The sequence below is a fragment of the Halichoerus grypus genome, chromosome 5, assembly GCF_964656455.1.
Source record: "Halichoerus grypus chromosome 5, mHalGry1.hap1.1, whole genome shotgun sequence".
NCBI classification, from domain to species: domain Eukaryota; kingdom Metazoa; phylum Chordata; class Mammalia; order Carnivora; family Phocidae; genus Halichoerus; species Halichoerus grypus.
In genome coordinates this window covers 19,529,458-19,544,099 of record NC_135716.1, presented here as the reverse complement: position 1 = coordinate 19,544,099, position 14,642 = coordinate 19,529,458, and the positions used below count along the sequence as shown (strand labels likewise).

Below are 14,642 nucleotides of genomic sequence, written 5' to 3'. Positions count from 1 at the left end.
ATCAAATGGCACAGCCAGGCATATGAGAAGTCATTCATGTTGCCCTAGGTAATCTCTCTTCCCTGCTTCCACAGCACCTTTAAAAAAAAAAATACCTTTAGGTGATTGCAATGATGGATTTATAAAGAAAGGCTCCTTGTTTGCTGAAGCCTGGGGAAGAGAAATCTACCTCCGCACCCATAAAACCCAACTCTGTGCCTTCCTTTTCTATTTATAGTTTCACTTACTCATTTTAATTTGCGATCTTCTGAGAGGTGGCATGATATAGTGGTTAAGAGCATATGACTTTAGATCTAGACTACCTGGTGGGAATCCCAGCTGTACACTCACTGGTGTGTTTCCTTGAGCAAGTTAATTAACGTTTCTGTGCAACACCTTACAATGAGAGCAACAATAGTACTAAATTCCTAGGGTTGATTGTGGGGATTAAATGTGTTCATATACATAAAGCACCGCAGTTCCTGGGGCATAGCATGTACACTTTAAGTGTTAGCATCCACTGCTAAGATAGATGGGGAAAGTTGCATGGGAGCTGAGGATTTTCTGTCTCCCTCTGTTCCCTGCTGCATTCCAAACACCCAGCATTGTGCTTGACTTGTAGCAATGGAATTCCACAAAGATTGTGGGAAAAGCAGAACTTCCCTATTTGCATTAGCAAAATTGCAGTGGTTACTAGTCAACCAGTTGTACTTGAATATGTTAAAATTTTTTTCCCAAGCTGTCTCTTAATGCTATATAATAACACTATAAATAGTAATAACAATACTTCTATATATATAATTTTTATTCTAACAGTAGCTCTTAATTTAAGTAAACTTATTTTCTAGAAATTGAAACCTAAGGTATTGATAGTTTAGAAGGCTGGTTTAATTACTATTGCTTCTGCACTCTTCATGCAAGACAGACATTATTATCTTCCTGTTAAGATACACCGAACAAAATTAGGATGTAATCATTTAAAAATGATGCTGAAGGTGATTTTTACAAAACAATCTAACATGAGATGCACCTCTTTAAAGTAGCAGATGCTTCGATTGCAGGGGGGTTACAATGGGCTCAGGACAGGCTCACGGAGGTTGGTTTTTCAAATGGGGCACGAATGTCATGACCCTCCCTCTTGTCCTCAATGCAAGGGGTGAAAAACGCAGATGAGAATGAACTGCAGGAGATCGCCTCTGAACCAGACAGCACTCATGTCTACAATGTTGCCGAATTTGACCTGATGCACACAGTTGTGGAAAGCCTGACGAGGACTGTCTGCTCCCGGGTGGAAGAACAGGACAGGGAGATCAAAGGTAAAGCGAGCAACAGAAGGCAGTCATTCTGTTCATGTGGATATTACTCTGCCCAAATGTCTATTGTGGATTATGAAAATTCTTATCATTTTTCATGTTGACTTTCTAAATAGAGCCCTTTATTCCCCTAAGACGTGAGTCATGAGAGTAGAAAGGGAATATACTGACAGCCCACTGAGGGAGGAATAGTTTAACCACTAGATCATTTTCTCCATGGTGTTGCATTTGGACCATCATGAGTGTTTGTTTTTAACTAAACTTTGGATTTTGAGGTAATGGTACATTCATATAAAGTTATAAGAAATAAGATGGAGAGAGATCGTGTATACATTACCAAGTTCCCCTTAATGGTGAGATACTCCAGAACTCCAGTACAATATCCCAGGCAGGATACTGGAATTGAGAGCCAAAGTACAGAACACTTCCATCACCACAGAGATCATTCCTGTTGTCCTCTTATGGCCCCATTCACTTGTTCCTCCCCACAACGTCTCCCTCACCCCGGACAACCCGTGATCGGTGTTCCATCTCTAAATAGTTTTCATTTTGAAAATATTATGTAAATGGAATTATGCAGTATGTCCTCTTTGGGGACTGGCTTTTTATTCAGGATAATTTCCTGACAATTCATCCTACTTGTTGCATTTATCAGTAGCTCTTTCCTTTTTACTGCTCTGTCATATTCCATGATATGGACGAACCACAGTCTGCTTAACTGTGGACACATTGAAAGTCAATCAGAGAAAGACAATTATCATATGATTTCACTCGTATTGGAATTTCAGAAACAAACAGAAGAACATAGGGGAAGGGAGACAATTATCATGATTTCACTCATATTGGAATTTCAGAAACAAAACAGAGGAACATAGGGGAAGGAAGGGAAAAATAAAAATAAGATGAAACCAGAGAGGGAGACAAAGCATGAGAGACTCTTAACCATAGGAAACAAACTGAGGGTCCCTGGAGGGGTGGGGGTGGGGGGAAGTGGTAACTGGGTGATGGGTATGAAGGAGGGCACGTGATGGAATGAACACTGGGTGTTACACGCAACTGATGAATCCCTAAATTCTTCCTCTGTAACTAATAATACAGTATATGTGAATTAATTGAATTAAAATAAAATAAAATTATAAAAAAAGAGAAAGGAAGACATCTGAGTTGTTTTCATTTTGGGCTGTTACAAATAAATCTGCTATGAATGTTCACATACAGGTTCTTGTGTGAACATAAGTTTTCATTTCGCTGGGATAATGCCTGGAGTGCACAATTGCTGTATCATATTGTAGCAGCATGTTTAATTTAGCTTAGTGTTAGTTAGGAAACTGCCACACTGTTTTCCAGGGAGGCTGCAGCATTCTACACTCCCACCAGCAATATATGAGTGATTCTGTTTCTGTGCATGGTCACCATGGTCACCAATATTTGTTGTTGTTACTGTATTTTATTTTAGGCATTCTGATATGTGTGTAGTGGTATCTCATTGTGGCTTTAATGTGATGGCTAATGAAATTGGATCTTTTTTGCGTGCTTATTTTACATCTGTATTTGCTCTTAGGCTGTTCATATCTTTTGCCAATTTTTAATTAGATGAATGTGTGTGTGTGTTTAGTTTTTATCTGTTAAGTTTTGACAATTCTTCATTTATATTCTAGATACTAATCCTTTGTTAGACCTTTTTACAAGGTCTTTTGCAGAACAAAAGTTTTAAATTTTGATTGGGTCCAATTTATCAATTTATCAGTTTTGCATTTTATGGTTATTGCTTTTGGTATCTAGTCTAAGTAAGTACTCTTTGGCCGTAAATGCTAAAAATTTTCTTTTGTATTTTTATTCTAAAAGTTTTATGTTTTACATTTAAGTCCATGATCCAGGTTAAAATTTTGTAGAAGATTTGAAGTTTAGATCAAGGCTTTTGGGTTTTTTTGCCTATCAACGTACAATTCTCACACACTACTTCCTGAAAATGCTCTCTTTCTGCCATTGAATTGCTTGGCACGTTTGTCAAGGATCAGTCGGGGAAATTTGTGTGAGTTTATATCTGAATTCTCTATTCTGTTCTATTGGGTCTATGAGTCTAACCCTCTTCCAGTATCCTACAAGCTTAATTTCCTATAGCTATATAAGTCTTGAGATTGGATGGACTGAATTCTCCCACTTGATTATTCTGTTTGAAAATTGCTTTCACTATTTTACTTTCTTTACCTTTCCATATAAATATTAGAGAAATCTTTATTCTACAAAAAATCTTGTTGGGATTTTGTTAGGAATTGCATTAAATCAATACTCAATTATCAAATATTAACATGGGAAGAACTGACATCCTTACTGTGTGGATTCTTCCAGTCCTTGAACATGGTAAATTCCTCCATTTGTTTAGATATCCTTTGATTTCTTCATCAGCATTTTGTAGTTTTCAGGATACAAGTTCTACACAGGTTTTGTTCTGTTTACATCTCTGTATTTAATTTTATTTTGGGGAATTTTAGTTATATTTTATTTTTTATTTTGGTGTCCATATGTTCATTGTGAGTATATACGGATACAATTATATTTTTGTATGTTTATTTTGTGTCTATGACCTTATTATTTGAATTTGCTAATTCTAGGATTTTTTTCCTTTAGATTTTCAGGGATTTTTCTATGTAGGTGATAAATCATATACTGTGCAAATAGGGATAGTTTTATTTCTTTGCTTTTGATCTCTGTGCTTTTTATTTTCTTGCCTTGTTTCACTGGCTAAAATTTCCTGTACTGTGTTGAATAAGAGTGATGAGAGTGAACATCCTTGCCTTATTCCCCATCTTAGGGTGAGACTTTCAGCTTTTCATGGAAATGGTTCATTCCATAGAATTTGTAGAATATATGTGTGGAAAGTTATTCATAGTATTGTTCCCTTATTATTCATTTGATGTCTGTAGGGTCTGTAGTGATAGTCTCTGGTTTTTTTCCCCGATATTGGTAATTATTATCTTCTCTCTCTCTCTTTTTTTTCTTTCTCAGCCTTGCTAGAGGTTTGTTCTTAAAACAAAACAAAACAAACAAACAAACAAAAAACGTTTTCAAAGAACTGGCTCTTGGTTTCATTGATTTTCTCTATTTTTCCTCTGTTTTTAATTTCATTCATTTCTGCTCTTATTTTTCTTATTTTGTTTCTTTTACTGGTTTTGAGTTTATCTTGCTCATACTTTTCCAGATTGTTGAGCTGAGAACTTGGATTACTGATTTGCAATGTTCCCTCTTTTTCTAATTACTTAAATGCTATAATTTTCCTTCTCAGCACTGCTTTAGCTGTGCTTTACAAATTTTGATATGTTGTATTTTCACTTTTATTCATTTCAAAGTATTTTTTGATCTTCTTTGACCTGTTCTCTTTGACTCATTGATTATTTAGAAGTGGTTGTTTATAATTTCAAAGTGTTTGGGTGTTTTTCTGTTACCTTTCTGCGAGTAGTTTCTAGTTTGATTTCACTGTCATTAGAGAACACACTCTGTGTGATTTTTATTGTTTTAAATTTTCTGAGGTTTGTTTTCTGGCCTAGGATATGGTCTGTCTTGCTACATACATGCCCTGTGGGTGCTTGAAAAGGATGTGTATTCTGCTATTGTCATGTGCAATATTCTGTAAGTTTGACTGGATCCCGTTGGTTGATGGTCTTGTTGAGTTCTGTATCCTTGCTAATTTTTCTGTCCAGTCATCTTATCAATAGATTCTGGATTCTTTATGTTCCCTGTCTAGGACATATGAGGTGAAAGGAAAACTCAGGGGATTCACCACTATATCATTCTTCAGGTCCTGCAATTCCTCCACCATATACCTTCTTCTCTCTTTCAGTGTCTTCTTATGCTTGTCTTAATACATAGTTTCCAGAATTTTTAGTTGTACTTAGCAGAAATAATTGGGGAAAGTACATCAATTCTATCTTCCTGGAAGCACAACCATCATGTATTTTTTTAACCTTTGTCCCTCATGATATCATTGGTCTGCAGGTTATATCTGGTTTACAGGGATGTGATCTGAGGAGAGGGTAATATCAAGATCTTCCTTTGAGAATTTGGTTTTATTTCCTGCCTTCATTGTATCCAGGGTGTGGAATGATTCTATTTGGCTACATCTCTTCCATCATTCTCTCTGGACCAGATCTCTTGGGACTAGGTTTGACAGCCAAGCAGTAGTTTCTTGAATACATTTCTCTGAGCTTTTAATGTGACTACTTTAAAGACCAACTTTTCCCACAAAAAAACTCTACCTGTGGTTGTTGATAGAGCATATAATATAGTCCCTGGCCATAAGTTAAGTGCTCAGTAACTACGTTTTTTTTCTCATTAATATGGTTATTAAGGTTGCTTTGGATAAGTCCCTAGAGGATAAGAAATACTAAAGTTCTAGGACTTTGAACTTTACATGTCCCAAATCTTTTATAGAGTCATTTGTCTTAATATGTATATAACATACGCAAAGTGCTTACATAGTGTGTAGCTTATAGTGAGCATTCAGTATATGTTATTTGCCTTTTCTTCTCTTTTTACTTTTAGATACTGGCCATTTGTTGAATTGAAGTCTTCTGTAAAGAGACTGTACCCCCTGATGCTTAAAAACACAGGCTCTTATATCAAAAACTCAAGTATCAATCTCAGCTCTGATACTTACTAAGTGTGAGACTTGGTCAAGTTGTTTAGCTTCATTGTGCCTTGGTTTTCTCACCTACAAAATGGGAACAATAATAGTAACTACTGAGAATTAAGATAATACTTCTAAAGAGCTCAGGAGAGTACCTTTAGATACACACGTGCTCAATCAATGTTGTGTTTCTGTTTTTGTTTTTTTTAATTATTCTATAGCAATGTGTTTAAGAGAGTTTTTTGGAGTCAAGGACTCTCTTATTTAAGTTTGTATCCTCAGAACCTAACATAGTGGTTGGTATGTAATAGGCACTTAAATGTTTCAGTGAACAAATATAGGAATGAATAATTGAATCAATTTGTCAAGAGACGAAATCTTAGAGGTAGCACAAAACCAATAGTCATTTCTGACTAATGGAGTTTCACAGGCTTATGAGAAGTAATTTTGGGAACGAGGTTCACTTAATGTATTTCTATACTTTAGCCTCAGCTCTTGCCACCATTGGGCCACCTACAGAGCTGATTACTTCTGAAGTCACTGCCAGAAGCTTTATGGTTAACTGGACTCATGCCCCAGGAAAAGTGGAAAAATACAGAGTCGTGTATTATCCTGCCAGGGGTGGAAAACCAGAGGAGGTAATAAGGAGACGATATTTTCAAACTATTATTTTCATTCTTTCAAGTCTTCCACGGTAGTGAGGACAAGACTGAAATGCATGTGATTATTCTGTCACAAACATTTAAAATTCGTTGGACTGAAATATATTTCCAAGTTTCTACTTTATTCTCCCATCTCTCAGGTTATGGCATTCATACTTTCTCCTCCCATCTCTATCCAATAACCCTCAGAATGAGTCATGTGTTCATTTCTAACACAACTTATTTTGACTTTTTTTCCTTTTTAAAATTATTAAGTTCTAAAGCAGAAGGAATCAGTAGTTCATTATATGGCCAGAACCCCTTTTTCCTATTCATGTAGTCTTTCTACTTTGGGAGTGGTCTGAATTGTCTGCCTTATTGAAGACTGTGTGTTCCAAATTATGTGGTCATATAGTCCTCTAAGGTTTGAGATTTCTGGGACATTGGTGGAGATTAGTGCAACTGAGAAGCCATAATAAAGCATCTGTGGCTGGGCTTTTTCATGGTTTGGCCATCACAGGAGAGAACGTGTATTGAGAGATGATTGATTGGATTTTTCCCATTTCCTACCTTTGACATAGCAATCGCAGGGAATATGTTAAAATGTGATGAAATCTCTCCCCCCCCCCCTTTTTTTTGAAGTGCAAACCTTTTGTTGTTCCAACCTTTGGTTGACCTCAGCATGTTTCACAGTATTCTTCCATATTATGGCAAGATTTTTAATTTTTTTTAAGTGTTCAAGAAGTAGATCAGGGAAATTTAAATCATCTGGACTGAAAAAGAAGTCAGAGTGCTTCCAATACTTCTTTCTTTTTCATGACTAATAAGTCTGTTAAATGCTTCCCAAAACTCCATGGAAAAATATCACATGTCAATTTTAAGTGGAGGTGGTTAAGATAACAATTAGCCTGGGAAAGACACTCTCCATCAGATATAACTTAATAAGGGACTTTTGGACATATTTCATAAAAGATGCATCAATTCCCGGAGGAATTCAAGGAGAATTGACTGCCTCAGTGGAAAAGACGATGTGGCACAAATAAGAAAATATTGAATGATGTGTTCTTGCTAGAGATATTTTGCTCTTTGGTTTCAATTCTGCATGTCAGATATTCCATACTCTCATTCCTCGAACTGTTCTTTAATCAGGTGGTGGTGGATGGAAGTGTGTCTTCCACGGTGTTGAAAGGCTTAATGTCTTTAACTGAATATCAGATAGCAGTCTTCGCAATATATGCTCACACGGCCAGTGAAGGCTTACGGGGAACCGAAACCACACGTATGTATTGAGTTCTACCCCACGTCTGACCTTGTACAGCATTGCTTAGGTGGCCTTTCTTAAGTTGGAATTCTGCTCAGGTTGTATTGATGGCCATCCTAAATCCAGTTCCTAGGCAATGGTTGTGGTGCTCTATGCGATATGGGTCCATGTTGTAGTTGCAGTTTGCAAGTGCTGCATATTCAGAGGAATATTATAGACCTCTGCTTTGATAAGGAGAGAGCAACCTTGGTGATGAAGGACACAAAATATATGTATTCACTTAATAAGCAAGTACTTAGTGAATGTGTATTGTGAACTAATTTAACTACCGACTCATTCATGTCTCCTCATTGTGTCTGCGTGGATGGGTATATATTCATTCACATATTTGTTCATCCAGCCACACATTCTGTCATTTACTAAGTGACACAATGACTGTTTAATAGCTGCCTCATGGCAGACGCTTGGCAAGGGCCATAAGACAGTGGTCAGAATAGTCTCCTTGCTCTTGACTGGCTCCCAGAGAAACGTGCCCATCACTGTAGTGGGATATAAGAAACTAGAAGATGTTGTTCCTGCTTTTAAACATTCACTATGTTTGCCCTCCTGGAAGGGGTTGGCATGACTGTGTGAACATATTTAAGGATGAATATTATTTGAAAAGTAAACTATGTTTACTTAGTAGACAGTAACACCTAGATACTTTGAAATAGACAAGCATACTGATAAATGGCTGAACATTAATAAAAAAATCTCTTGCAGTTGCTTTACCCATGGTTTCTGATCTTGAACTATATGATGTAACCGAGAACAGTCTGAGGGCAAAATGGAATGCAGTGCCTGGAGCATCGGGATACCTGATTCTCTATGCTCCTCTCACGGAGGGTCTGGCTGGGGATGAAAAAGAGGTAACCACCTGCTGCCTACTAGAATCCTAGAATCTTTGACTTCCTGAAAATGGCTTTTTTTAATTCTAAAAGTTAAATGTATAAAATTTAGAAAATTTACATTAGTTAAAAGGGGAAAATCACTTGTAATCCCCCCACCTAGAAATAGCTATTGTTAATATTTACTTAAGTCCTTTTTAATGCATTTTTTTAAACACAGAAAATGGGAATGGTTTTGTAGTCTCCTGTTTTTATTTTGTTTATTGTGAATATCTTTTCATACCACTAAATAATATTTTATATGGTTGTTTTAAATGGTGCTATAGTATTACATTGTTTTTTTGTATCAGGACATGTTTAATAAATTACACGTTATTGGGCATTTAGATAATCTGTTGAATAAATATGCTTTTGTGATCATTCTTAACATATAACTTTGCAAGGTTGTCAGATTATTTCCTTAGGATAAATTCCTAGAAATGGAGTTCATCTTTTCCAAAGGGCATGCAAAGGCTTATGCTAAGTATTAGCAAATGATTTTACAGAAATTTGTTATAATTTATATTGATGTATGCAATTCACAGATGGTTGTTTCCCCATATGTACACTGACTTAGAAAGTTTTTTTCCTAATTTGAGAAGTAGAAAAATGGATTAGCATGGATTTTTTTTGCATTTTTTCCATTTTAAATGATGAATCTTTGACTTTCAAATGATTTATTTTAGGCTTTGTTTTTAATTTATAAGGAATGATTACTATAATATAGATATTCAAGGAATGATGAGGAAATATCTGTAACACTTGGGAGTGTTTGACTAGGCAGATAGAGTGGTCAAGAGGGAGTTCAGAACTCAAATCTTTACTATTGTCTAAACATTGTCTTTAACATTGCTTCTGGTGACAGAAATGTTTAGGGCCAAAAATATGGTGAATCTGAGTGTCAGGAACAGAGCATTGGTGACATGTTTTTGTTTGTTTGTTTTGTTTTCGCCTAATGTTTAGAAAGCTTTAGTTCATTTGGATTTAATGTTGATCTGAATTATTTTGGCAGAAGGGAGACAAAAAAATGAAGCTAGAAAGATGATCAGCTTCACCAAGAAGGAAAAAATAAGAAAGAAAGTAATACCAGTTCACACCCAGTAGATTAGCAGTTTTTAAAGTTTAGTAATAACTGCATATTAGTGAGCATATGGGAAAAAGAATTATTCATGTAAATTGGTATGTAAATTGGAGAATTTTGAAATAATTTGAATAATTTGAAAGATATCATCAAGTTGAAGATATGTATAACCTTTTAAGGAATATATCATAAGGAAACCTCCTGCAAGGCTTTTTGGGATGCAAGCATTTGTTCAAAACACAATGTTGCAAACGATTGACATGTTCATCAATAGAGGGATGGAAAATAGCAGAATATTTACACAAAAGAATACCATAAAGGAATTAATAATGTCATCTCTGTCCCTGCCCATCAACCTGGATACACCTTGAAACAGAATATTGACAGAAAAAAAAAGTTGCAAAAAATTATGTTGATATGATTCCCTTTATGTACATTGTTAAACATACAGAACCGTATGTTATTTACAGATACATACATAGTAGAAGTAAATAACTGGATCAGTAAGATACACCTCAACATTAGGGTAGAGATAGGGAACAGAAAGAATGAGAAAGAACTTCTGTTTTATCTGAATATGTTAGCTCTTTTAAAAATAAGATCGGAAGACATTGGGAGGGTATGTGCTATGGTGAGTGCTGTGAATTGTGTAGGACTGTTGAATCACAGACCTGTACCTCTGAAACAAATAATACATTATATGTTAAAAAAAAGAAGATAGTAGAAGGGGAAAAATGAAGGGGGGGAATCGGCGGGGGAGACGAACCATGAGAGACTATGGACTCTGAGAAACAAACTGAGGGTTCTAGAGGGGAGGGGGTTGGGGGATGGGTTAACCTGGTGATGGGTATTAAAGAGGGCATGTACTGCATGGAGCACTGGGTGTTATACGCAAAGAATGAATCATGGATCACTACATCAAAAACTAATGATGTAATGTATGGTGATTAACATAACATAATAAAATAAAATTAAAAAAAATAAGATCAGAAGTCAATATGACAAAATGTTCATATTTATTAAATTTGAGTGGTGGGTGCAACAGGGTGAATCACATTCATTTCTCTACATTTATTTTATATGTGTGGAAATATTTCAGAATTAAAATTTCTAATTTGACAATAACATTGGCACTTGTGTGATTGGAGACTGACTCTGGAGATATTTTTCTTCCTTCCAAAACAAAAATAAAACCATGCTGTCAGGCAGTTGTCACACAACTGAGAATGTTGGCTAGTTTATTTGACTCCAAGGGTCAGAAAAGTCATCCCGGAATCAAAAAGCAAATTGCCACGTTGGATGTCAAGGTGGATTGATCTCTTCTGCAACCTGGAAAGAACTTGCAGTCCAAGTGCACGGGCCCCTTTGTTGAATGGGGCAACAAAACTGGTCCAGCTCAGTCAGGCTTGAAGTGAAGACTGGGCACCCAGCCAAGGGACTGGTTAAAATTAGCCAGTGATGAGAGATGCCCACTTGGCTCTGTCCCCAGCTTGCTGACCTAGAGCTTATACTCTTTCTAGACAACATTTCTGACTCAGTTCCACCCACACTCTTCTGAGGACTAAATTTGTGACTCTGTTATTCTGGCTGAGATTACTACTTGTCCAGATGTAAAGCGTTATCCTAAAACAGCATGCATGGGTACGTTCAGTTTTGTATGGCTCCATGGCACCTGTTCCTAATATAAAATGACACCAGACAATGAAAAATTATGGCTGAAGCGTTTGAATAAGGGGTTGTGAGGACACAAAATCTTACTCCACGAAGTCTCACCTTTACTCAGCCACACTCTGATCAACATGAACGGTACACATTGGCTAACGATCTGATAACATGTGTTCTTTTCAGATGAAAATTGGAGACACCCACACAGATATTGAATTGAGTGGGTTGATGCCCAATACGGAGTACACAGTTACAGTTTATGCCATGTTTGGAGAAGAGGCCAGCGATCCTGTCACAGGCCAAGAAACCACACGTGAGCAGCTCAGTCATTCAGAGGAAGTACTGGAATAAAAGCCCAAATACCTGTTGGGATTCTAAACTGGGAATACTGGCTTAGGTTGAAACCCCTTAGGAGCTAATTGTAACTTAAGAAAATGTGTATTTTATTTAGTGGCAGGAAATATACCAGTTGATTAAAAAAGGAGGGGGATGGTCCTAAAAAAAATGATGTCTGTGGGTACCTGTTCCTAGGACTGGCATTTTTATCCAGAAAGGAAACTAGACATCGTTCCACCCAACTGCTAAATTTAACTGAACTCCAGAAAAATTTGGAGCAAAGCGTACACAACACTTAAAATAATTATATTGCTTTTCTCTCTCCTATACTTTCTCTCCAGCCCCTGAAGTATTAAGAGAGTCACTAAACTCTGTAGGCTCTTTATGGCCAAATAGTCAATATGTATTGAATGAGTGAAAAGAATTGGTCTTTTCACCAATTTTCACTTTTTTTTTTTTTTAAAGATTTTATTTATTTATTTGACAGAGAGAGACACAGCGAGAGAGGGAATACAAGCAGGGGGAGTGGGAGAGGGAGAAGCAGGCTTCCCACGGAGCAGGGAGCCCGATGCGGGGCTCGATCCCAGGACCCTGGGATCATGACCTGAGCCGAAGGCAGACGCTTAACGACTGAGCCACCCAGGCGCCCCCCAATTTTCACTTTTTGCTAATTGGGTGAAGAAGCATCGTACTTTGTGGCGATGGCTGACAACTGTTATTTTTTGTCTTCTAGGTGTTTGCTTTGTTGGCTCTCTCAGCCCTCTATCACAGGCTCATGAATCGATTGATTGATTGATTGCCTGGATTTAACTCTAACTGCTCTTCTGTTCCTACTAACTGTGACCTTGGCCAAGTTACCTCAGTTTTATGACCTATATAATGGGGATATTATAATCTCCTTGCAGGCTATTGTAAGGGTTTAATGAGAGACATGAGTTATAACGATCTGTTCCAGAGCATCTCAGACTCATAGAGCATGTGATAAACCTTAACAGTTGGTTGTACTATAAGCCTGTAAAAGCTCATGAAACTCAAAAATTATTGACAAATTTTAATCTGTTGAATCAGGAGAGGGCCCTTGAAGAAGTACAGAAAACCATGGAATTGATAGGAATCTGCAGAAATACTAGTGCCTCTTCATATAATTTTAGAGCAACTGCAAAGTGTTCATTTTTACACCTTCCCACAAAGCCAGTGGGATTTATCCAGGGCAGGCCTCCTACTCATGGAGTCAACAAATATATATATTGAGAACTTGCTACACTGGGGATAAAGCCGGGAACAAAATTAATCCCTAATCCTCTGAGGTTACAATATATGGAGGGAGAGAGACAGTAGATCAATAAAATCACAATATAAGAAATAAACCAGGGACAGGAGTTGGGGATGGGGTGGAAGCATTATTTTACGGACGGTGATCCTGGAGGGCCGCAGTGGGAAGGTGACCTATGTTCAGAAACCTGAACGTTGGATGACTCAAGGGTTTTTGGCCTGAACAATAGGAAGGATGGAGTTTCCATTTGTTCAGAGGGAGAGATTGAGAGAGAAGATTGGAAAAGTTGGCAGGAGTCAGTAGTTCGGTTTGGGACAGGTTAAGTTGAAAATGCCTAGTAGATCCCCAAGTAGAGAGGACAGAGGCCATCAACCTCGCTTTACACGTGGGACATTGTGGAGAAGACCAGCAGAGTGATTTGCCAACATCGAATTACAGTTGAATGAAATAGCTAAGATTTAATTTCAGGTGCCTTGGTTTTTGATCCATTAATTTTCTTATTTATAGCAGGCTGTAATAATAGCATTGATTGGAAAAGAAAGACACAGAAAATGTACCTAAATCTTATTTATTTCTAAGCACGTGTAACTTATTAATACTATTCATTCCTTACAAGGAAAGTTTTTTTCTTTGTTAATTTGTTCATTTTCTTTGTTGTAAGTTATTATCTGGGTAAAATTTTTCATATGTGAGTCGTTTAGAAATCAAAGATGCTGGGGTGGTGGTTTTTTTTTTTTTTTTGGCTTTTTTAGGTGTATGTTATTTAACATTTTAATTATTTTCTATTCCACTTACTGCGAAGTGCCTTTAAGTCCACCAAGAAACCTGAGAATCTCCAATGTTGGCTCGAACAGTGCTCGGTTAGCCTGGGACCCAACGTCAAGAAAGATCAGTGGTTATCGAATTGTATATAACAATGCAGATGGCACGGAAATTAATGAGGTAAGCTGTGGATCACAATTTCTATTTTTTTTTTTTTTTTTTTTTTGGTGGGTGTATGTTAGCTTTTTCTGGCTGCATAACCGATCATTCCCAAAACTATAGTGGCTTAAAACAATACAAATTGTTTATTTTCTCTCACAGTTTCTGCCAGGAATTAGTGCGTCAACTACTTGGATCTATATTTCTGGCTTGGGGTCACTCATGAGATCATTGCCAGATAGTGGCTGGTGCTGATGTCATCACAACGGCTTTTCATTCAAATGTCTGGTGCCTGGTCTGGGAAGACTGGATCAGCTGGGAGCCAGAGCAGCTCTCCGTGTCTCTAACTAGACTCTTTACAGGATCCCTCCAGCATGGCAGTTTTAGGGACTTGTTACATGCTGGCTCAGGAGTCCCCAAACATGTGTCCAAAGAGACAAAGAGAAAGAGAGAGAGAGAGAGCACTAGGTGAAAGCTCTGTCACCTTCAGTTACTCAGGAAGTCACAGAATACCACCTCCACCCCACGCCACTGGTAGGAGATATCACAAGTCCCCACATGGATTCAACATGAGGAGGAACACAGGTCCCACCTATGGTGAGAGGCAGGTGGGATGGGAGAT

At 37.3% G+C, this 14,642-nt stretch overlaps 1 protein-coding gene across 4 annotated transcripts in view; it reads left to right on the top strand.

Annotated features, from left to right (window-relative positions):
• The window catches only part of COL14A1 (collagen type XIV alpha 1 chain), a 210,344-nt gene that overhangs the window by 63,418 nt on the left and 132,284 nt on the right, over positions 1 to 14,642 (top strand). For all 4 annotated transcript variants that reach the window (XM_078072060.1, XM_078072058.1, XM_078072057.1 and 1 more), the window contains exons 9-14: positions 1,134 to 1,295; positions 6,403 to 6,554; positions 7,707 to 7,836; positions 8,581 to 8,726; positions 11,674 to 11,803; positions 13,902 to 14,041. In XM_078072060.1, the coding sequence (XP_077928186.1) occupies positions 1,134 to 1,295; positions 6,403 to 6,554; positions 7,707 to 7,836; positions 8,581 to 8,726; positions 11,674 to 11,803; positions 13,902 to 14,041 (860 nt within the window). The remainder of the gene's footprint in view (positions 1 to 1,133; positions 1,296 to 6,402; positions 6,555 to 7,706; positions 7,837 to 8,580; positions 8,727 to 11,673; positions 11,804 to 13,901; positions 14,042 to 14,642) is intronic.